This window comes from Spea bombifrons, chromosome 6, assembly GCF_027358695.1.
Source record: "Spea bombifrons isolate aSpeBom1 chromosome 6, aSpeBom1.2.pri, whole genome shotgun sequence".
In the NCBI taxonomy this organism is placed as follows: domain Eukaryota; kingdom Metazoa; phylum Chordata; class Amphibia; order Anura; family Pelobatidae; genus Spea; species Spea bombifrons.
Window position 1 is genome coordinate 5,311,540 of NC_071092.1, and position 23,794 is coordinate 5,335,333.

The window sequence follows — 23,794 nt, forward strand, 5'->3', positions numbered from 1 at the left end:
CCAAGAAGATCCCTCACCCCCATACAAGCCAACATCTCCTACTGTATATTCAATTATATATATGGACCTAAACCATAACAATGTCTATGCCTTCATGTGTGGAGTATATACATTACAACAGATCATACGAGATCCGCGACTCAACTCAACCTGAGATGGAACGCGCAGATACTTTATACTTCTCTATCTGTCTGTTTCCATGGTTCCGGGTTCAATGTACACGGTAAGCAAATTCCAATCATTCAAACGTTCTAACAAAATAACAAACATGATTAAGTAAAAGCTCCAATGGACACATCTCCTCCGAAGAGTATAAAGACATATCAAATGTTATTAAGTTCATTGATGCATAATAAAACCAGACACGTCGCATCAGCTTTTTTGTATGTTTTTTTTTTTTCTCCTTTCTTTCTAAGAGTTGGCGGTACTGAAAATGATAACGTAGGTTTTACCCCCTCTGAAGTATCTTGTTCTTTCCAGGCAATTTAATTACCCCCCCCCATTTCATCTCTGTACAGGGAATATCTCACTTGCGATCGCGTACACATCTCAGTGTCATTTCACACACTGCCGGCATTGTATACACAAAATTCGACAAAGGGTGAATAGCAAAAAAAAAAATCAATAAATCATATAAAAACCTATTTCTTATTTTTTTTTAAACACTTGCGAGTTACGAATAATTTTTAGTTACACATATTTTTACAGAATCCTAATTATTAATATCATAGTAGCGGTCTCTTCTGCTTTTTTTTTTAATTTCCCAGAATGCATTAGCCTAAGTTTGTACGTTCTTTTAAAGTATTTTGGATTTTTTTTAATAAGCGAAATTAAATATAGTCATCTCAATATTTGACATGAATCTAGACCAGTATATGGTGTATTATTATGACTTTTAGGGCTGTAGAACCCTGTGGTGCCCTCATACCCAGCAAATATTCTGAGCTCCTAGAAAAAAAGGACACAGAGATTTGGGTGCCAAAGAGGGACTGAGTCTCTGAAATAGGGACACTGAGCAGGTATGGGGTAGAGAGTTTAGGATTACTGTAATATTAGCAAATAATATGGCATATATTTCAGCATTGCAATAGAAGGAACATGTGTGCATGGCAGCCACCTTCAAATGACATTCATACAGCCAGCCAGTATATTGCACAAGTTACCACAGCAAACTAAGCGCCTTCCACCACCAACATGGCGGCAGTACTGCGCCTCTGACATCATCAGTGCGCGCGCGTGACAGCTGTCAGGAACGTCACCGGGGCGCCAAGGAGCTGCGGATGTCCTGTCAGACAGGTCCCGGTGATCCGGTTTTGTGATGGGCCGCGCCCTGTGACCCGGGGGCCGGTATGGATGAACTGGGCCGCTCCGATGGGCTGGCGGAGCTGCTGGAGGAGTTCTCCCGGGCGCAATTCCGAGCCAAGGATCCCAGTCCAAAGGTGAGAGGCTCGGTACCGGCCTCAGAGCGGGGGGAGGGAGAGTGGGGAAGCGGAGCCGGTACCGGAGGAAGAGACTGCACACCGGGAATAGGAGACTGAGATGGGAATGTATGCAACGGCGCCCTCCGCTGTCACTGCAGCAGCATTACAGCTTCCCGAGCCCCTACCAACCGGGCTGACGCTGTCATTATTATTATTTATTGCTGCTGTTGTTGTTGTTGTTGTTGTTATTAGGGAACCACAATATTTCGTAGAACCACACAGAGCCGTACAATGTATAATACATTGATACAGAGCCTTTACATTTAGTGCTATTCAGAGCTCTGTTCCCAAGAGCTTACACTTTAATAATGTGCTCATTGTGCGTGTGACTGTTAACATAATACCAGTGCGTTAACCCTGTCATTACCATATATATATATATATAATGTACTGTAAGTATGCCCGCTGGCTGGGTAGTGTATACTTCATCCCGTGACATTTGCGTACCCAATGTAACGAGGTATGGGAGTGCCACGGCCACCGGCGGATGTCCCGGTCGGCTAATCTGTACTTTCCTCACCACAGCGAGGGAAACGGAAAATAAAATGTAAAATGAGGGAAGTGAGAGAAGCTCAGCGTATTCGGCCGTAATCTGAGATCGCAATCTCGATGCGCTGTTTACTGTTTGACTAGAGTGTAAGCTCTGCGAGCCGGGCCCTGGTTACCCAGAGTCTCGGCTCGTCTTAGTCGGTCGGTTCTAGTTCTGTCAGACCCTTTGAATGTAGGGGCTGTCAGCGGCGCTACGGAAATCTATATTTACGGCAAAAAAACACTCCTTGACAGGTGAAGAAGTTCAGTAACTTGAAAATATACATTTTTAGATAGGGGAAGTGAAAGAAAACCTACAGATTTCGTGCCACGTGATGGAAAATCTATTTCATTTGCAGATGGTTTTTTTTAAATTGCAAAATCCCAGCAGTTTGTGTTTTTTTTATATGAAGAATAAGTTTGTTGTTTTGGGAGATTAAAGTACATTGTAATTAATGTCTGTTTTTAACGTTGTAACCAGTACACGGCTGCTTGATCTCTGATCACGTGATATACGTTTGCCAAGAACAGTAGGAAAACATGGCAAAGAAGCTAAATCGCTAAATCCGTATTTAAAGGGACATTCCAGCCATCATATGGTAACTGCGTGGTCCCTTTAAACTTTCATGGTGACCCCATCTTCAGAATCCCCCATACGCAGCTAAGTGCCATGCAGGAGATGTGTCCGGCCAAAGACTTCTCCTTGTAAGTCATGTACTTTCCGCCAGTCGGCTCCGGCACGGGCTGTCGGGGGGCAGTAAATAAACTGTCCCTTTAATGTCATCTTATGGAAGATATTCAGGTAGGTTTATATAGTTTATAAAAAACAAAATCAAATCTACATGGAGAAAAGCGGCGCTGGGCTTTGCACGAGTAACGGGGGTCTTTGCACGAGTAACGGGGGCTTCTTCAGTAACGGCTCTTCTTCCGCATCGTAGGCTGACAGGATCGAGAGGCGCTGCCTGGAGCTTTTCGGCAAAGACTACTGCTACAGCGTCATTCAAAACGCAAATGGGGAGCTGTGCAGCCATTACCCCCGGCAGATTGTATTCATGGAGTACGAGAGCACAGAGGAGGACAAAAACATGTGAGTGGACACTCGCTGAGATGTTTAACGGGGGGAGAAGGAAAAGTACATTGTCTGTCTGTCGCTCATTCTTTTTAGTTATTGTATAGAGTCCAATAATCTTTTTTTTGGTCCCAACGCTGCCTTTGTTGCAGCGGAAACCAAAAATCCACTCCAAAATAACCATTTTCTGCCGCGATCCAGAATCCGCCGGGCTCGGCTGCACTTATTGTTTGCGCCCCGTGTATCGGTTAAGACGTTCTCCGCTGCTCCGGCTGGTTAAAGGAAGGATTTCTTGTTGTAGTTCTGCAAGAGTCGAGATGACATATCCTCCGTAAGACGGTTCAGTGAGTTTAGGGCTGGGTTCCGCTTCCCTAGATTCTACTTTTGTATCAGTTTGCTTTTGTTTGTGATTTGAAATTCATCCTACAAACTCTTGATTGTTAAGTGCTACGGAACCTGTTGGCGCTATATAAATAAACGCAATGTACTGTTTTACTGGCAGGTTGGTAGATAAGTGGAGCTTCCTCCCAGCAGAAGTGGTAGAGGGTAATACAGTGAGGGGATTTAATCATGCATGGGATAGGCATATGGCTGCTGAATGCCATTAAGGACTGATGACGTTTTGGGTTGAGGCAGACTAGACGGGGCTGAATAAGTCTGATCTGCTGGCAGATTCCATGTTTTATGGCAGTATAGGTGTTAATGTAAAGTCAGCATTAACACCGCAGGACTCGGCGCTGGATCATGTGACTCGTCGTTGGATCAGCGCCTTTAAAATGGATTTTTCATGTAGCTAATAACAAAACCATCATAAATCATGGGAATCTAATTACGCCGCGGTTCTAATTCTCTCTGTCCGGTCGGCTCGCTTTTCTGCCGTCACGTGGTACCTTGCCCTATGTGCTCTGTTACTATAGCAACAGGAGAAATTATTCCCAAACCCTTCTGATTAGAATCTTAAGAGGCTTGAAAACAAAAGCCAAAATTGCCAATTATATCAAGGAATTTAATTTCCATCCCGTGAATCATCAGCGCTGTCGATCCAGATTCTATGGGGGGGTTACGCCAGTCTCTGGGGGGGGGGATGGATAGATTCTCAAGTGAACGCCGTGTTGTCAGTAATTCCCCGACGGATCGTTGCTGCGATGCCTCAGCGTGCAGCTAGGGGGCAGCATTCTTCTAGCTATGGATCCGTAGTCCCGTTCAGAACGCGCGTCTCATCCGCAAAGCTCTTGTTATCTCGTATTTGTCACGTTAGGATTAGTCTCCATGCAGCGACACGCGGGGATAATCCGTTGGGTAAACTCTGAAGTTGCTAAGTATTTCACCCCTTTGTATGCATAATGACACACGATAAATGCGATAGAGTCTCTAGATTTAAATCTCTAGTTCACCCCCCGAGATCGCGTTGCAGGTGCGCAGGCGATATGATTTTCAGTATATGCGCCTAGATTTTAAATGATCTCTGTGATCCTTTTTGGAGTAAAGTGGGTCATTTTAAGAGGTGGTTCTGTAGCCTTCAGATATTGCACCGGAACAGCTGGGCAGCCCCTAAAGCCCTTAAGCACTAATACGTGTCTTAGAACGCCTGGGGGGAGCACTGACCCCCTACACCTTCTCAGAACGTCGGCCCTTTCACGGCAGCCTTTATGTCTGTGAATATTAGGGTTCAGCTTTCAGACGCCGGCTGTCACCTAAACGCCTTTCCCTGGGATCCCCGTTACAGGTACGAGAGCACCGTACAGGTCAGCAAACTGCAGGATCTCGTCAACCGCAGCAAGATGGCCCGCTGCCGAGGGCGCTTCGCCTGTCCCGTTATCCTGTACAAGGGAAAGGTAACAGCGACTAATTCCCCGACGCCACTAGACCGCTTCTGCTTTCTACAACTCCCAGCATGCTTAGCCGAGACAGTCTGTCTTTGCTTCTTGTCTCTCGGGCTCCTTGTCTACATACATATAACTCACATTTACAGTTCCCTGCCCCTGAAAAGGGTTAATATTTTATTTTCTATTCTAAGCATAACATATTTTCCATATTTTTTTTTAAATAATGTTTTTTATTAAGACCTCATACTTCAGCTATTTGGATTTATTGATTGCGAAGCAGTCCGTCCACGTGGCTTCATTTTCTAACTTTAGACAGTAATTGCATGTAACTGAGCCCACGCCCCGATGACTCTTTGGTAATGAATGAAAATATTTCATAATCTGCCCTGTGTAGTAAGAGATTCCTTGACACCGGTCTCGCCCCTGTCCGTGGATAAATTATAACTTAAAGCAGCTCAGCCATTATATGCATTTTAATGCATTTTATAATCCCAGTGCCCCTTTTAACCTTTCTTTTCCCCAAGCGCATGGAGGGATTGATCAGAACCCCCATAAGTATTTGCATTATTCCCTCGCCTCTACCGGCTCTTTGTGATCTGCATCCGCCATGCGCTTGCGCTAAAAGTGCTCCCTTTAACTTCAATAGGAGCACTGTCCTATGCGGCTTTAATACGTAGCTCTCCGTTACAAGGTTTACATATTTTTAAAGTGTGCATATCACTTATTGTCCTTTTTTTCATTCTTTCAGCACATTTGCAGGTCCGCTACCCTGGCAGGATGGGGGGAACTGTACGGAAGGACTGGCTATAATTACATTTTCTCAGGTATTAACCGGAGGGTGTTCATGGCGCGAGCCAAAGATTTCACCAGCTTCGCAGCGAAACCCGATCAGGTTAAGAGGTCGATGGCAATCGTATAAATACGTCTGCTAGTTATATAGTTAAAACAGGGTGAGTCCACTTGGCTCTAAATAGGGCCCAAGCTCAGCACCCCACTTGGCCCAGCTGAGCAGTGATCGGGTTTTGGGTTTATGACATTGGAAACTGAACATCGGCTGATAAACCTCCGTCTCCCGCAGGGGGCTCAGACGACGCCTGGGCAGAATCCGAAGTCGCAGAGGACGATGTGGCGGCCAGGTCTGTATGAATCCATAGCCTTCTGTGTGAAAACAGCTTACACACGCGTGTAACGCGTGTACTTGGTCTTGGATCGGTCTCCAGAATACTTAAGTTTTTCCAGTATTTCCTTTCCTTGCACTTTCATTTGTATATTCAGAAAGTTTTTAATTCCTACCTAACCATACGTTAAGATCTACACTACTGTTCAAAAGTTTGGGGTCGCTCAGCTGTTTTCATGGAAAACAAGGACATTTCTGGATATAACAGAATCGCAAAAGGGTTTCTAACGAGCAATTAGCCTTTTAAACTTTAACTGGGGTCAGCGAACACAACGTGCCATTGGAACACAGGAGTGATGGGAGTGATAAAGGGCCATTGGAACACAGGAGAGATGGGAGTGATAAAGGGCCATTGGAACCCAGGAGTGATGGGAGTGATAAAGGGCCATTGGAACACAGGAGTGATGGGAGTGATAAAGGGCCTCTGTACGCCTATGAAGAGATTCCATTAAAAATCAGCCATTTCTGGCTACAATAGTCATTTCCAACATTAACCCCGTCTGCGCTGGATTTCTGATCCATTTCATGTTATTTAAATGGACAAAATTGGCTTTTCTCTCAAAAACATGGAAATTGCTAAGTGACCCCAAACTTTTAAACAGTAGTGCGTGTATGTATGTATGTATATATACATACATTTCTATGGTTGTTTGGGTGAGAAGGATCTACATAATGAAACATATTTTAACATGGGATACAAACTAACTTCCTGACATTTTACTATTTCAGAAACGGGGATTCTCAGCTATTTGACAAAGTCAGAGGCCACGACATTAAGTTGTTACGTTACCTCTCAATCAGATACATCTGTGACCTAATGGTCGAAAACAAAAAGGTGAAGTTTGGATTAAAGTGAGTGCAACCGATTTCCGTTTTTTGTCGCTCAGAAATGTTCTGCTAGATCGGCGATATTTTGAATTTATCGTGAGTAATATACAGGGTTCTTAACAAATGGGCTGCAAGAAAGTGAGTTTAAATCTTTTTTTTTTTGTGGGTAAAGAGTTATATTTTTCAAGGTTAATTAATTAAAAAGTAAAATTTTCAAGATTAATCATTAAGATTAATCATCATAAACAAAAGGTACTGAATTATTATCCAAAGAAATAATTTAATAAAAAGTATAGTGTCTATCTGCATAATTCTTTATATGGTATAATGAAAACCCCCGGTCCTTTCTAAATGTAATCTATGATTTATTTCCCCTCTTTCAGCGTGACCTCTTCTGAAAAAGTGGATAAGGCCCAGCGCTACGCGGACTTCACATTGTTGTCGGTTCCTTATCCAGGTAGATCCTGATATTCTTTTTTTATGCTGAATCGAGGAGGTAAAACAATATCTGCTTCCCATTATTAAGTAGTTAAATCCCTAATATTGGATAACGGGCTGCAGGCTAAGTCGTATGGTGGAACAGTTACATCTTGACTAGTGACTATTTAAATTTGATAACATTTGGGACCCCAACCTTTTAAAGTATTAGTGTTAATGTCTATGGCTTTAAAGAAGTCCAAGTTTGAGTTGTTTTGAACCAACACTAATCACTTGATCTCCTCTATTGCGCTACTTTCTGTCTTCCCAGGCTGTGAATTTTTTAAAGAGTACAAAGATCGGGATTATTCAGCAGAAGGGCTGGTATTTAACTGGAAACAGGTAACGCTGATGTCTGCGTCTTCGCTATAAAGGGCAAAGTGCCTCGTCTGCTGGGGAGCGGATTAAGCGACACTGCATTTTACTGCACAGGGTGCATACGGGGCTGGCGAGGCGGCTCTATGCGTAGTGTTTAAAGTTCATGGCCAGGTTGCTGTGACCATTATAGGACCATTTCGCTAGTCACAATGAAATAGCTGTAGAAAGATTGCAACCAGGAGGTGTCTGATTGTCTGCTCAGCGCAATCAGGACACTGGCAGAGAGGAGTTCGGCTGCCAGCATGCGCAGGAGGCAGGGTATAGCGGGGCTGGGCGGTATAGATGTGGAAGGGCTGTAATGTGCCTTTGGTTGGAGTCAAACGAGGTGTTACTTTAGATGAATAACCAACACTCGAGCCAACTGCTATAGAAACACGCTGACCTGCTTTACTGTATTGTCAACGGGACAGCCGTATCCACTCTTCTGTGTCATCCCGACGTATTTCTTCATCCGACCCCGCAGAGTGGCCTGTTTCTTGGGAATCCCCATGTCTGCGGGCTGCGCATGTCATCCTGCGCATGTACCGTGCTGCAGGGAATCCCATTTCCCAGTATTGATTGTGACGAGCACATGGCTCACCGCTCCCGCTGGCTGGTTATCCTAGCTTGTCAGAAATGTCTTTTATTAACGTGGGTCGTATAATAATCCGTGTGAGATTACCGTGTATCCCCTGGGACCTGGCTGCTGGCTGATTATGGTAGGAGTTGCAGTACGTAGCTTCTGGAGCTTTGCACTTTTCCCGAATGCATGATTGGCGTCATTATAGACGATCTAAATTTCCATTCTCGGAAAATGAACGCTCATCTGCAGCAGCAAAAAAAAAAAAGAAAAAAGATGTCATGGTTAACAAATTGCTAAAAACGCAGGATTATCAATCATTTTTATCCTTCATGGCAAGAAAATTCCAATTTGATTGTTTGTTCAGATGCAATCACCGCCTACTCCCCGTGGCCCAAATATTATTTGCTCAATTAACATAGATGATGCTCGTCGTCCCTGGTGCCTGCTTTCCTTCCCCGAATGCTGAAAGTCTTGGCTAGATTTGCACAGCTTTCATGAAATACGTCTGGGATTTAACGGGAAGAGCAGTTTGCATTTACGACGCGTGGTTTGTAAAGGGCCGCAGAAAGTATGTCGTTGGTATAAGCGTTTGGGTAACACACAGCCTGGGATGTGACGTCTTCCGCATAAAATTACCTCTCGTTGCTCTTTTTCAGGATTACGTTGATGCGCCACTGAATATTCCAACCACCCTGTCCAGGCATCTGAACATCGACTGGAGGGAATATCAGGTCAGTGACATATGTCATATAAAGCACCCAGAGGGCCAGTGCGGACTGCTTACACTCACAGGGTTTGTGTTGTTCTATCTGTAGTCTTGGATTCGTCTACCCAGTAAACGGAGAGTAGAGAAGCCATGAAGAGCAGCCATGAGCTCGCTGGGCAGCCTCTAATTAATTGTGATCCCCCCAATAATTCCCAAGACTTCGCCTCCCGTCTTGCTCCTTGTAGGGGCCCAGGGGCCGGAGCTGACACACGGAGCTTTGGCGGGTGGATATTCAGTTACATCCCTGTTGCCCTCCGGACCAGAACCAGAACCAGTACTTCCTTATAGTGGATGATCATATATCCAGCCATTTCTAAACCCCGTTCATGTCCGTTCTCACCGTGGCTTTGCTATTGCAGTAACGATCTTATAAGCGGCGCCGCGTGGCTCGCGTGGCACGTTCTAGTAATACCCCGTACTATCAATGTATTCCCCCCCCCTCCCCTGCAGGCAAAATTCAGCCAAGGAAGACACAGTCGGGTCTTAAATAATGCTCCGCGTCCCGATTCAGCGGCTTTTGCTCCTTAACACGCAGCCTCGGTGTTACTCGGCGAGGAAAGCGCTTGCTGTTCAGCGCGCGGCTCCGGAAAATGGGTCAGAGCACCGCAGGAACCGCCGCAGGCACGTTATATTAATGGCTTTTGCTTAGCTAAGCCTAATTGCAGCTGGTTTCACACAGGCCTTTTTTGCCTCCTGGGAAGCAATCTGCTCTCCCCCTTTTTTTTTATTATTATATATAAATCATACAATCCCCCCCCCACTAGTCTTGAGGACAATTTAACCTTTTTTAGATTCTACGGTTTTGTAACCATTTTTAAGATTGGTGCAAATCCTCCTTAGAAGGGACGGTTAGATTACCGGCGTTCTTTGCGTTCTGCCGTGTCGCCTTTTAAACGCGTTTTCTAATTCCACGCTGACGGACTTATTTGTGGCGTCCGCAAATCTAAAATCCAGCTTTTCTTCTTGTTTTCCTCTAATTATTACTTTCTAAGCCTGATTCGCTGCCGGCAGGGCTTTTGACATCTTGCTGTTCTTCCGGCTCTTGTTGCGTTTAGAGTATTAAGGGAATGGAGAGAGATGAAAAGTTATAATATTCTGCAGCGGCAGGTAACGTGTTTATCGTGAACCCCGTGCGTCCTTTCAAATGAAGCCACGGAGTGCATGCTTTTGCGTCTTCCGGCGAGGACAATGACGTCTGAAATAAGCCAAAGCACAGCAGGTCTGCGGCAGAGCGATGGGCATGAGAGCTTTCCCGCGGCTCAGGGGCTTCCTTATGGTTCTGTGAATGGGGAAATTCCTATACTTATATCGACTTTTGCTGAGTCCGTAAATCCATGGTTGGTTACTTAGTATTTGGCAAGAAAAGCCACACATACATTATATTTATATTATATTATATTATATATATATATATAATCACACCAACCCTTATAAACAATTATCTTTTAAATAGCAGGAAGCTGACGGAAAATAATTCCTGCTTAGATTTAAATAAATCATTAAAAAAAAAATAGGCCAGACCTATTTCTGAACTCTAATACTTACTTTATAAGTAGAGTTTTGGGTTTAAACAAGTAACAATTAACAGAAGTTTTTTTTATATTTTAAAACACATACTATATAGTTTTTGTGCGTTTTTTGTTTGATTGCTCAAGGTGGTGTCGCTTATATCCGAAGGTTTTATATATATATATAGCTATCGGAGGAAGATCAGTTTGGTAAAAAAATATTTATATATTATATATTGTCCACCTGTCTGAATCCCAGCCATTATTACCGTTATGAGTCCATTTCCCTCATTTCTGTGTCTTTCTATTTCAGAGATGGGACTTGGTGAAGCAAACTCAGAATTACCTAAAGCTGCTCATCCACATCATTAACGGTGACGGTAAGGGTTCAATTTCCTTCCATCGTATCACTTACCGCATATTTTACATGCCAATGGGTCCTATTTACTCTGAATTGAGTGCACTGAGTAAGAGGAGCTATTTTCTCATCGAGGCAGTATGATCAGCACTAAACCTTTACAGTCATGCAAAAGGAACAAAAAAATACATTTTAACCCCATCTACACATAGTATGGCAACTTTGTGTAAAGACCTTAGACCAGCCATTGGCTTCTATCATGGTTTGCAATAAGTATGTATATTTAATTGCATTTTTTAACCTTTTTTTGCCATTAATTAACCTTTTCTTCTTCTGCTTGCCTTGTACAGATAACAGCGGGCTGTTGGTGCACTGCATTTCGGGCTGGGATCGCACTCCTCTGTTTATTTCTCTTCTGAGGCTCTCTCTTTGGGCCGTAAGTGGAATTTATACCCTGCTGGTTGCGTTGGTGGAATCCGTACCGTATTATTATTATTATTATTTATTATTATTCATTTTTATAATTATTTTATTATAATAAATTAAAATATATAATAATAAAATAATACAAATTATTTATTATAATAAATAATCATAAAAATGAATAATAATAATAATAATAATTCAGCTTTTTTTATATTATCATGTCACTGGCCAAACTTTAAGAAACAGGAGACCATTGAGAATTTTCATTTTTAGCTTTTGTTCTGCTTTTGTAACACTTTTTTTTTTTCCTTTACAAAGCTTTCTAAAACATAATGTATGTCCTGGTCGAATCCAAGAGAAATCCTGTAAAGATTTTCGGCGTGCTGTGCTGCAGAGCGAATTTCTCGGTCTGAATTAATTTCCTCTGAAACCTCGCGTTCGCATGCTGTGATTTCAGAATTCTACACGCTCTCGAAACAGCCTGAAAATTGTCCGGTTTGGGAAAAGTACGGCTGATGAAACCATAAGCTTTTCAGAGAAAATCTTCAGTGGAAAATTTAGGACTTTTAGGGGACGTTTTTAGGCCGGAACATAGTCTAGTTAATTAAATGAGCGTATTTTAATTAGAACGCTGACGCTCTCATACCATTCCCTGTAGAAAACATCGTTTTTAGGAGTTAGTTTTGTGTCCCTTCAATAACCCACAGCTTATCTCTCAAGAGCCTAGAATTTCACAGCGAACGTGATCAAAAGGGACGTGAAAAGTATAATAATTTAGTTTTCTGTGTCGTATCCCAAATTCTCCCATTCTTAGCTTTTATAAATTCAATACAGAATGTGTTTTTGAGTGGTTATACAGAATTTCTATTTTACGTATCCCCCCCCAACTTTTGCAATTTTAATGGTCAGTATGACCCTTAGCATTAGAACTCTTATGCCGTCTTTTATGTCTTCACGCAATTCTTTTTTCCTATATATCTAAATGCTTTTTCCTATTTCATCAATCGGTATGAATCGTCAGAGTTGATAGAATAAATATCTACCGTTGTAAAGCAATTCTCAGCTTTCCCCTCCGAGATCTACCTTCTTCTCAGATGCACGGCCAACCTACCCTTCGCCTATCCCTGTTGGGCGTCTGTTCCGATCTGCCGGACTTTCTAATATATATTTCGGTGTACCTTGTCCGTGAAAGGGTTACGCCTGGGATACCAGATCTCCTTAACCCCGTATGATTTAATTTTCGATTGAAATGCCGTTGTCTCCGCCGCCGAATGAAATGGGTAATTTTTACCCAATGTACCGGTATCTGCGACAATGTCTCGGCAGGGCACCCCGGGGAATTAGATGCAATTGATTGATGTGTGTCTCTGCGTTTCCACACTTCTATCGGACACAAACACAACGCAGATACTTAGTATTATTACCGATCAGACCTCATGCCCTTTATTAAAAGGGCAGCCAGTCGTTGGCGCGGTTAAAGCTCGTTTTTATGGAAATGCTGCTGTATATACGCTGTTGACGGTTACCCATCGCTGACCATAACGGGCTTTTCTCTTGTAAATCCATTTGCAGGATGGGATGATTCACAGCAGCCTGGAACCGGCAGAGATTCTGTACCTGACGGTGGCGTACGACTGGTTCCTTTTCGGGTGCGTGTTCCAAGAAGTCGTTAGTCACCCCCTCTGCTGAATATAACAATTTTATAACAACGCATTACGTTGGAAAGAGGGTCCCTGGAGCGTTTAAGTTCCCAAACCCAGGAAGAATTATGTGATTACGCTAAACATTTCCTCAATCTTTTTTTTTTTTCTGAGAATGCTTCATTAGAATGGCAACACAACAGGGAATCATATAGGTTGAAAGGTTTTCTTGCCATAGCAGCATAATTTCTAAAATGCTCACAATTTCTTACTTTTTTTTTATAATGTATCGGCCTCCAGACCATCTTTGGAACTGATTCAGTGTAGAGTGCTACATGATATATGTATGTATGTATTTATGTATGTATATTGGTAAACTTTCTATGAAACAATCACATTTTCTAGATATTTTTCTCCCCTTATCCCAAACCCTAATGCATTTGACCCTTTTAATTAAGGGTTTGCGCATGTGAGTCTTTATTATGTGTTTTCAATTCCAGGCACATGTTGGTTGACCGGCTTAGCAAAGGCGAAGAGGTGAGCTTCTGGGTTATCTGCGTCCGGTTCTTCTGATTGATGTGACTTAACCACCCGCAATAGTATACAACTTCATCTACATATCCTTTTTAAGCAACTTTACCCAAAATCTGCCCGGTTTGGGCGTATTTCAAAAATCAGAAGACTGTTGCTGTTAAGTTTACTGTATGGCAGGAGACCAGCGTTGGTAGGTTTGTCCAGATGGGCCAAGTAATGGGGGGGGGAAATTTAGGTGTCCTGCGGCTGGGTATTTTATGCCTCCATCGCATTATCGTCTTCATTCACATGGAGTGAAAATGTCCCCGTGTACAACAATAGTTATTGTGTTGATTTTCCCTGTGCTGCTGTGAATTGTTAATAATAACCTTTCCCCCCATCCTTTCCTTTTTTTTTTCTCTCCCCTCCACCCAGATCTTTTTCTTCTGCTTCAATTTTTTGAAGCACATCACCTCGGACGAGTTCTCCTCGGTTGGGAGGAAAGTGCGGTAAGTGTGCGCCCGATAGCACGGAGAAAGAACCAGCGCAGGGGTATCAATGAGGTCGTGAAACCTCCGGTGTCCCGGCCTACTTTTATTTAATTTATTCTCATCTGGAAAGGATTCCCGCCCGGGACCTGCCTGCGCATGGAGGTGTGTGTGTGTGTGTGTGTGTGTGTATGAGTGGTATTGTTGGGGAAAAGGTCCAGCTTTCTAGAATGTATGGTCAATTAAATTGGGCAATAGCCCCGGAGACGGCTTTGCTGCCTGTGCAGATCCCAAAGCCAATGCCTGACTTGGCTCTGGCATGCCGGGGTTAAACTCCGTTGTGGGTTTGACTATTTCAGAGCTTCGAAAGAAAGAATTTACCAGCAGATCGGCCCCATTCGGCCCGCCTCTAGTCTGCCTGTTTCTTCTGCTGTTTAGGTTCAGGAGCCGAATGCCTACCCCATGCATGTTTAATACCCTCACTGTATTACCCTCTACCACTTCTACTGGGCGGCTGTAGACTATGACCTCTAGCCTTAAAGGGTTAAAAAAAAATAACGTTGTGACACTGACGAACATTTAGCCAACCGTTGGTCACATCTTGTGCTTGGGTAGGTTTTATGCAGCATTAACTCTTGAAGCGACACAGGGTTGTGTCTCACCTGTGGCTCCCAAGGGGTTAACCAAGCTTAACAAGCCCTCACCCTTCTAGGATTTTTAATTTCAATATTATCTCTTGAATAAAACCCTTTAGTACTTAAACCGCAGTCCCAGTAACTTTAAGAGACTTTAAATCCCTAACATTGATTTTGTTTCCCCCCCGTTCAGGCGGAAGAGCTCCCAGCCCCGAGACGCCGCCGTGTCGCTGGAGGATTTCTGTATGCTGAGTAGGTGGCTTCACGATAATCCTCCTGTCCTAAAATCTTCTCTCCTGTCAAACAATGTATAGAGAGTTATTGGGATATCGGGAAATTCACGCAGTTTTTTTTTTATCATATTTGCCGTCGAATAAGTGACACCTATTGCAAATTGCCGCATGTACGTTAGCAGATCGGCAGATGTCTCCTGGGGGAACTATTTCCATTTCATTCGCTCGTGCGAATCCCAAAGAGACCCACTGAGTGTGAGTTACAGTCATCTGTAAGTAGGGAGTGAGCCTCGACCCGAGTACCGACGTTCTAGCGTTCTGTGCAAAAGTCATTCCCAACAACTCTCCGTTTCTCGTATGAAGTCTTTGTAACTTCAAGCCCGTGAAGGGTCGGAGCGTCTCCTAAAGCTGTGTCTGTGTTCAGAGCGCAGGGATCGAGGCAGCGCTACCAGCCTGAGCAGCGACTTCTCGGTGATAACCGAAGACTCACCCGGCGCCTTCGGAAGCCTTAACACCGACGCCGCTGTGGACTTCGTGACGTCGGGAGCCCAGAGCCAGGCAGTATGGTAAATTCCCGACAAACCAGATACGATTCAGGATTAAGATTATATGTAAATATAACAATCTGTAAATATTCCCCCGACTCGGAAGCCGGTTCATCGGTCGTCCTGTAACTTTATGTCCTGGTTTGGGTCAGGGAAGATAACTAGACCACCACCAACGTAAGCGAGGTTGTACATTTAAGCAACTGTAAAAATATATGAGATATATGGGGTTTTTTTGTATGTACATAAATACTTTAACCGGGTGAGCTTTTGATGCGCAATTTCGATACATTTTATTCCTTCAGTAAAGAATATCTGTTAGAAACAATGAATCATTTCGTAGCGCCTATTGTAGAACTGGATTATACTTAGAAACAACGTTCCTTGGAGTAAAATGCTAAATGTGGAGAAATCAAATCCATTTTCTGGCTCATACAATACTGTCCCAAGATTGAGCCTACTAAATACGGCCCCCGCGATGGATGCTTCGTGTTGCCTTAATCCGTTCATTATGTGTTAGAAAGTTCTAATTTAAATATTAAGTTATTTGAGAAACTGCATGTTTTGTAAAGTGAATAGCTATTTCCGCAGATTCTCGTTATAACAAAACAATGATAAGCGAACTAAAAGTAGACTTAAGGTGAGCGTGTACTTGTCCCCCCCCCCAGGAAAAGGACCCATATCTCTTCTCCCCAAACCGTGGCCTGGAGCAGGACGCCGTCCTCCGCAGAGGAAAGACTCTTCCAGCCGGCCGTCTCCGTGGAGGCGAAGTCCTCCAGCTCGTCTTCCTCAAACCACTCTGAGCTGTTCCTGCGAGCCGGGAGCAGCCCCCTGGAGGTGCCGCAACGCAGGTGGGACACGAGTCCTGCATTTTTCTTGTACGTTTAACTTTGCTTTCGTTGTTTACGCGATGCAAACAAACTGAGCGGCTCTGATCTGCGACGGCGTAATTCCAGAGGGCTTGTCCGCGTTTATGTCTCGTATCCGCCATATTGGTAAAATCAGACCAACCATGCGCTCGTTCAGGCGTTGGGTAGATAGATAAAATCAGTGACCGTCTTTAAGACCTGTGCTACATGAGTCCCAGGGGCAACAAGAACGATGATAAACATTCCCACAACCAAAATGATATTAGGTTAGCGTATTGACAGTACCGGCGCTTTAAGAAGAAAACCCATTTTTATTATTTATTTACATATTGTAGAAAAAAATTTAAATCTCCCCGTCCTCTTTCCTGACTACTTCACCTTTTTTTTGCAAAAAAAATTACTTAGCTTAAAAACCATCAAAAAAAAGCAGCCAATCTGAAGTAATGGTCCCGGTGCATGCTGGGATTTGTGTAAAGGGTTAATATGGGCGCAGTGATCGCACATCTCTTACAAAACTAATATTTCTTTTTTTATGCTTCTCAGATTAATGTCCTTTTTGGGGTCTGAAAACTTTTTTAGGGGGCAGGTTCCGCTTATTGCCCTTTTTAGTAGGTTGGCAATAAGCGGGGGGGGGCTTGAATCCCCCCTCCCTGGTTTACGGTGCAGCCGGTAAAGTATTTTCTGTGTCATTCTTGTTCCAGGAGATGAATTTTGGAGCCTGCAAACTAATCTGTTAATGGACTCGTTATAGGAAAAGCAGTATGTAGGGGTCTGTGGCTAAAACTTTATCACACTGTTTTATAGACAGTTATAAAGTTTGGGGTCACTTAGAAATGTCCCTGTTTTTGAAAGAAAACCTAATTTTGTCCATTCAAATAACATGAAATGGATCAGAAATCCAGCACAGACGGGGTTAATGTTGTAAATGACTATTGTAGCTGGAAACGGCTGTTTTTTTAATTAAATCTCTTCATAGGTGTACAGAGGCCCTTTGATCACTCCCATCACTCCTGTGTTCCAACGGCCCTTTATCACTCCCATCACTCCCATCACTCCTGTGTTCCAATGGCCCTTTATCACTCCCATCACTCCTGTACGTGTATGAAGAGATTCCATTAAAAATCAGCCGTTTCCAGCTACAATAGTCATTTGCAGCATTAACCCCGTCTGGGCTGTATTTCTGATCCATGCACAAAATGTGCGTTTCTAAGTGACCCCTAACGTTTGAACTGTAGTGAATATAATATATATATGATTGAAGTAAAAGCATATTTGTGGCTTGAACCGTCCCTACACCGTATGATTTTCTTTTTATAGACTTCTGCTGTTATTTCTCGGGCTTCACTCCGAGTAAATGTTTTAAGCCGCACCATCTGCCCGCTCAGCATCTGCCTCGCTGTACAATCCCTCGTTTACATGTGAAAGGCCCAGGCTTTTCCATATTTATATATATATATATATTGTGAACTGGTTTATAGTGAATGAATGCAGAAGATTAGGAAAGGAGTGAATTTTGCAGTCACTGAACAGTTTGTAAAAGATTTTAATTTCAACAGCAAGCGGGGTTTTCTTTTAAAATATACAAATTTAAACATCTGCTGAAAACGGGGAAAAAAGTCTGATTTTACTATAAAAAGTTATGTTCCTGAAATTATAAGACTTCAGTATTATGGATGTTTTTAAAATTCACTCAAAAGTGACTTCCATGGAACTTTTTTTAACGTTCAAGCGATTGAATTAGAAGATGATTTATCAATTAACCTTAAAATCTCTCCAGCGTGTAAAAGTTGTCTGTTTTTCCATGTATTTATATAGACATTATTTCATATATACATTAGAAACGCCATTCTCAGCCTTTATCATGAATCGTTAATTATGCCATTTTTGCAGGGAGCTCGTATTTGTCATGTGACACAAAAGCAAACGCCGATAGGTTGTTGTTATAGAAACCATAGTTCATCAACAGAGGCGCATTTCAGCTCCTCAATGATAGAGTTTCTTAAAATCCATTGGAATCATTAGAAGCCCCCATGGTTGGGCGTCCTCGCTGTTAAAGCCCCCCTCCCCGTTTGGTGTTTCGGCTGTTACCTGCTTACACTTTGCTTAGCCGCGATTTCCTCCAATAAGCTGCTCCATACAACTTTTTAGGGGGTTTATAGAAGGGGTCTGCTTAGACACCCCAGCTACATTGTATCGACCTTAAGCACTGAGTCCGGGTTTGTTTTACCGCCCGAGCGTCGCGATGAGCTTTTGGTATCGGTTACCCTTTAACAGGAATATTGGGCGGCCTGAAGCCATATTGGTGTTGAGGTTCAGGAGGTCTGTGTTAAGTCTAGGAGGGGTAGACATCACTCCGTCAACACGTAGAAGCCACCTGCCACCCCTGATAAGTGAGGTAGACCACCCTAGCTGCTGCTTTATGTGATAATAAATACTTGCATGAAGGTGTTGAGGTTATCGCGAGGAATCAGGACGCATGCAGTTGCCGATGTGTACACACGCCTGATATTTAACAGATTGTATGTATTCGATGACCGCCTGTGTATTGAAGACACTCGTTTGCTCTCCAAGGTTTTCAGATATTGTAAGAAATGCGTTAAACGTTATGTACTAATAATCTGCTGTATTTGACCCCTTTTGGACTGTTTAACACTGGGGCATGCTGTTCCCTTCTCACTTTTATCTAATGGCTTTTTATTGTTCATTTTTTGGCTTTTTTTTTTAACCTGCTCACTTTTCCACCCTAACCCAGTTTTTCCTCCACTTTTTCAAAAATCCGGCTTTGATTGGTTTTCTTGTTAAATCACAATTGTATGTTTGGTATAATCTGCTTTTGGATGCTGGTCTTGGTGCCTTTTTAACCTTGAAGGCTCTTGGTGATGCGCTTTTCTATGGGCGATGGGGGCTATGTTGAGTCGTTCTTGCTTTTCTCTGCACGGTTCCTGCATGGTCCTTGGCTTTGCCCGACCTCGACATTGTAAGGTCACGTTGGGCCATCCAGTGGTGGGCTTCTACAAACCTCTCCATGCCTCCTTTTGGTGTACAGTATAGCTTAATTGTCCAGCATCGTCTGCGGTTGGTGACACGCTGGTGGCAGAAGGTCTTCTATAAATGTCATCTCCAGAAGTCCTAAAGGGAACAGGTCATTCAGTAGAAGACTCTCACTCCATCATCTCCCCTCTTTCTCTTCGTCTCAGATCAACCGACAACTCCCTGCCCGGATCTTCCGTCTCTACAGATTATGGCAGTTGGCAGATGGTAACGGAGGGTGGGAGTTTTCATGACCATGGAATCCTGAGTGCCTGCGCATTTCTCCCCTTCAGCTTTCCTGATGAGCACCCTAACAGTTGCCCGTAAGTGGATCCCGAATATCCGATGCTCAGAAGTCCACTCCCCGGACAAACGATCACTATGGCCTTTAAGCGTAATCCATAATGTCCAGAATAAAAAAAAAAAAGACCATATAATTCTTAATTGAACACAGACATGCCAAAAAACATTGTGTTTTTATAAAAATCATGGTCAAATTAACTTAACCACGGCCATAAAACCCGCAGTACACCGCCAGATTGTTAAAGCCCACCATAACATAACCAAGACAATAATATATATTTATTATTTAGTTTATGCTTTTGTTTTAAGAACACATATGATGAAGTCTGATCATTCGTAAGATTATTCCTGGTCGTCCATTAGCTCGGCCAAGACCATTTTTAATTAGCAAGAACCTGAGATATTGAAACTTGTGCCTGTTACATATTAATAATCTTTTAGATGGGGGTCCCCAGACCCTCATCATCCTCAGTTTCCCTTTGCATGTTAAATTCAGACACTCGAAACGCCGGGAAACGCTAACTCAGCGAATGGACAATTTGGGCAAAGAGTTTTTTTTTTTTTTTTTTTGCTTCCGTTAACATTTAAAAAAAAATAAAAAAAGCAGCTCATTCATGCACTTTCCGGACAGCTGGGGAGACGGTGGAGCAGCTGCCTCTGCAAATAAACGCCTGGCCTTTGAGTGATCGTCAGCACTCCAGCAATTTGGCGAAGTGCGCTCGGCTAACGATGTCTCTGCGGACCGCGGGTTCATTCTCGGTGCTGCGCTTTTTATCTGGTGTATTCGGAGCCAAGGAACTCGTGTCGGCGCTCGGACGTATCCAGGCGGTATCCGGATGCGCGTTGGGGGAATAACAACCACGTCCTCCTCAGCTGCTTGCAATTCCATTCCATTAGTCGTCCGAGAATCCGCACCTCAAAGTGGATTGGATCCCGAGGACGGTGGATTAAAACGGGAATGTGCAGCTCCGACTCCAAGCACTTTACAGTCCGCTTAAATACAAGGCGGCAGGAGGATGGGGAGCGAAGAACGGGGGTCTCCACTGGGAGTCACTGGAGCGGCTTGTTATCTAGTATACTGGGTCACGTTACTTCCCTGCCCGGTGCAATTCAGCATGAAACCCGTGTGGCATCACACCTGGGGCTACAAATGGAAGCCCAGGGGATTCCAGAAGTTAACTTTTACTTGAAATTACGGTCAGTTTAGTGACCCGTCTCACACGCTCATTTCATGAAACCCCCTATATCTGTTTTAAGTTGGCGATGTTAGTAAATGATGCCCCCCGCAGCTTGCAGGCCACCTTTACAAACCTGAGAACTTTACAAACCTGAGAACTTTACAAACCTGTCCTTATGGCTGGAGTTGTCAGAAGGTCAATGAAGCCACCTGTATTCAAGCAGGTATTTCAGCTGTGATAAAGCAGTGAGAAAACTACCGGTCGGGATGCTCAGATATCATTACATCGGAGGAGAATATGAAGGAGTCGGCTTCAGACGGCGTGACCCTGAGGACCTGCCTGTTTACTCTGAGAGCCCGGGACAATACATGAAGATGTTTTCTTCCTACCCGTTACCCCCCCAAACTACTTATTCATGATGTTCCCTGTTCTTATTCCATTGTATGAAAGCGCGTGTGAATGATAACTTGCAACATAAAGTTCTATTTTATATACTTTGGCAGTGATGTATTTACGGGCTTGCTGTCCTAAGACTGACCCCGGGCAACATCCCCAGTCCCACCGCTCCTAGCAGGTTCTTACCCCTCTTCTCAGTTCCTTCTGCGCCGAACACCAGCTTCAGATGTGACGAAAAGACGCTTCTCAGGAATCATCGTCCTACGGAATCAGTCTGATTAATACCCGAGCGTTCGGGGTTATCCTATGGAACGTACGCGTTGCGATGTTTCCCGTTCCTTATATAATTACATATCGCTAACTCTTGCTTTCTCGTTGTAGGTTGCCGGCCCAAACAGAGCGAGCGGCCCGTCTGGAGTCGGTGCGTTCCATCTTCCTGTCCGCCTACAGCTCCACCATCGGCCTCAAGTCTGTCTCAGCGAGCCCCTCAGGAGCCATCGGTGGCCTTTTGGAACAGTTTGCACGGGGCGTAGGACTCAGGGGCCCCAGCAACATCGTGTGACGTAGCGGCGGAGATCCAGGAATTTAAAAGCCATGTGTCCAACTCACAATGATTGTTTAAAAGCCTTACGAAGGGGGCGGTCTACGGCCCTGGTCCTCGTCTGGACTTCCCTCTGGCATTTCCAACATTATTATTATTTTTTTATATATTTTTCTTTAGATCTTTGAACCGGGACGCGTTGCTCGTGTTTCAAAAGGTGCTCTGCTGTTAGGAATCAGAAAGGGAACGCTGGAGCTTTAACAGTCCTACCTTTGGATGCAAAAAATGGATGAAGTTAAGCCAAGGCAGATTTAAAGGGCTGAATCGTTTAATATTAAAATGTACAGTAATGGGGCGAATGCCTTAAATATTATGCATATTCTCTTAAATAACAAATGGTCAGTGAAGCTCCCGTGGACAGCATGGAGTTGCTTAGGGCAAAGCATGTAATATTTCCCTCTTCTGTTCCCAAGGGGGGGCGTCAATGGATTGGAATGCCCCGGGTTACACGTGGGAGCGGGGTAATTAGCAATGCGGACATTTAATTATCTGCTTGTTTCTATAAATCTGTGATAGAAAGGGATTTACCAAGGTCTATTCTGATTGGCCCCGAGAGCTTTAGATGTCTGCGCTTTCATTTCTTTCTCATTGCTGAAAGCAAGGAGATCCCGCATAGCAAACAGATCTCCGATAAATGGAAGCCTGTGGCCTGTAACACCGTAAAGGGCTGTGATATGATAGGAATTGTAGTCCGCTAGTTATAACGCCGAAGCCACGGGCCACTATTGATGCCTACACCACTTCGCGGGTATATTATCATTTTTCTTTCCCTGTTTGTGTACCAGAAGGGTGAGAAATGGTCAATTTACCCCCCCAGGCAGTCAGATGGTTAACGCAAGTTCAAAAGCCAAGGTCCTGCATGTTGGGTTAAATAGACATAAGTAAAATTGCTCTTAAGAATGGTTATATGTAAAAAAGGGAAGGGAAAGCGTGTTGGATGTAGACTTATTCGTTCATACGTCGTAGAGCTGCCTGGTCCTTGTAGCCTCTTCCCGCTGACAATGCCAAAGACCTGCGTTTTCCGACCACTGATGGATTCCGCTGGGATCTTAAATCCAAAAACAGATCTGGATCTCACCAGTTAATCAAGAACTCTCTATGTGATTTAAGCAGAGCCCAACCACAAAGGAACCGGATACCCTCTGCGCTGGAGCGTCTCGTCCCACCGTGTCCTGAAGACCCTGCTTTCTCGGTTCCGGACGGCGGGGGGGGGGGTCGCATTAAATGTCTTTCTAATACTAAGAAGAATTAAAGTGATTTATTTTTTTGTTTCTCTAGAACAAAACAACCTCAGCTATTAAATAAATGTGATCGATGGAATATGTGTTGAATTATATGAAGACAGCTGCAGCTCACCTTCCGCCATTGTCCTTATTGTGTAGATATTAAGATATCTTGTGTTTGAAATCAATGATTTTAAAATCACCGCATCGCTCTAACGTATGTTTGGTGTCGCTGTTGCCATCCGAGCCGCTCCCTGCGGTCAACGTGGTCGTTCCTCAGCCGATGGCCGCCTCGTCGCACCTTCATACTTTACCAGTAATGACTTCGTGCGTTGGATTCCGCTGGAGGCGTCCGAACCAAAGAAGAAACTGTTGGGTCGTCGCGTTTTTGTTCTTAGAATCTTTATAAATGTATAATTTGCCAGAAGCGGGGCTGAACCCGATTACAGGAGTATCCACAAAAATCCACTTTTTTTTTAATTCAATAATTATGTGTTTTCTGCCATTAAAAAAAACGATCTTCCACTTGGACAAAATATGAATCGGCATCTCTGGTATTTCTGTAAAAAAAGCCTCAGTAGATCTATTATTTTATTATACGATCTAAGGGTTTAGGGGAATAAAACATTGCAGAATATATTAAGATGTTATGGTTTCCGAGGAAACAACCTATCGGTGCTGGCTTTTGCGTCACATGACAAGCGTTCCCGGTAAAAAAAAATATTATCAATGAAACAAAATTATTTTCGTGATTAA

At 43.6% G+C, this 23,794-nt stretch overlaps 1 protein-coding gene across 3 annotated transcripts; it reads left to right on the forward strand.

Moving 5' to 3' along the window:
• The first annotated feature begins 1,254 nt into the window (after window positions 1-1,254).
• On the forward strand, window positions 1,255-22,104 carry MTMR14 (myotubularin related protein 14). Of its 3 annotated transcripts, none has more exons than XM_053469468.1 (19): window positions 1,255-1,439; window positions 2,948-3,096; window positions 4,805-4,913; window positions 5,653-5,728; window positions 5,983-6,040; window positions 6,811-6,933; window positions 7,293-7,366; window positions 7,658-7,728; window positions 8,983-9,057; window positions 10,914-10,980; window positions 11,309-11,394; window positions 12,957-13,033; window positions 13,525-13,561; window positions 13,973-14,046; window positions 14,854-14,912; window positions 15,318-15,459; window positions 16,107-16,316; window positions 19,505-19,660; window positions 21,596-22,103. In XM_053469468.1, the coding sequence occupies exons 1-19, from the start codon at window positions 1,350-1,352 to the stop codon at window positions 21,774-21,776; spliced, it is 1,914 nt and encodes a 637-aa protein (XP_053325443.1). In that variant the 5' UTR covers window positions 1,255-1,349; the 3' UTR covers window positions 21,777-22,103. The 3 variants fall into 3 exon arrangements, with proteins under 3 accessions (XP_053325443.1, XP_053325444.1, XP_053325445.1); XM_053469469.1 differs by having other exon boundaries at window positions 16,107-16,289; window positions 21,596-22,102; XM_053469470.1 differs by lacking the exon at window positions 19,505-19,660 and having other exon boundaries at window positions 16,107-16,289; window positions 21,596-22,104.
• The last annotated feature ends 1,690 nt before the right edge of the window (window positions 22,105-23,794 follow it).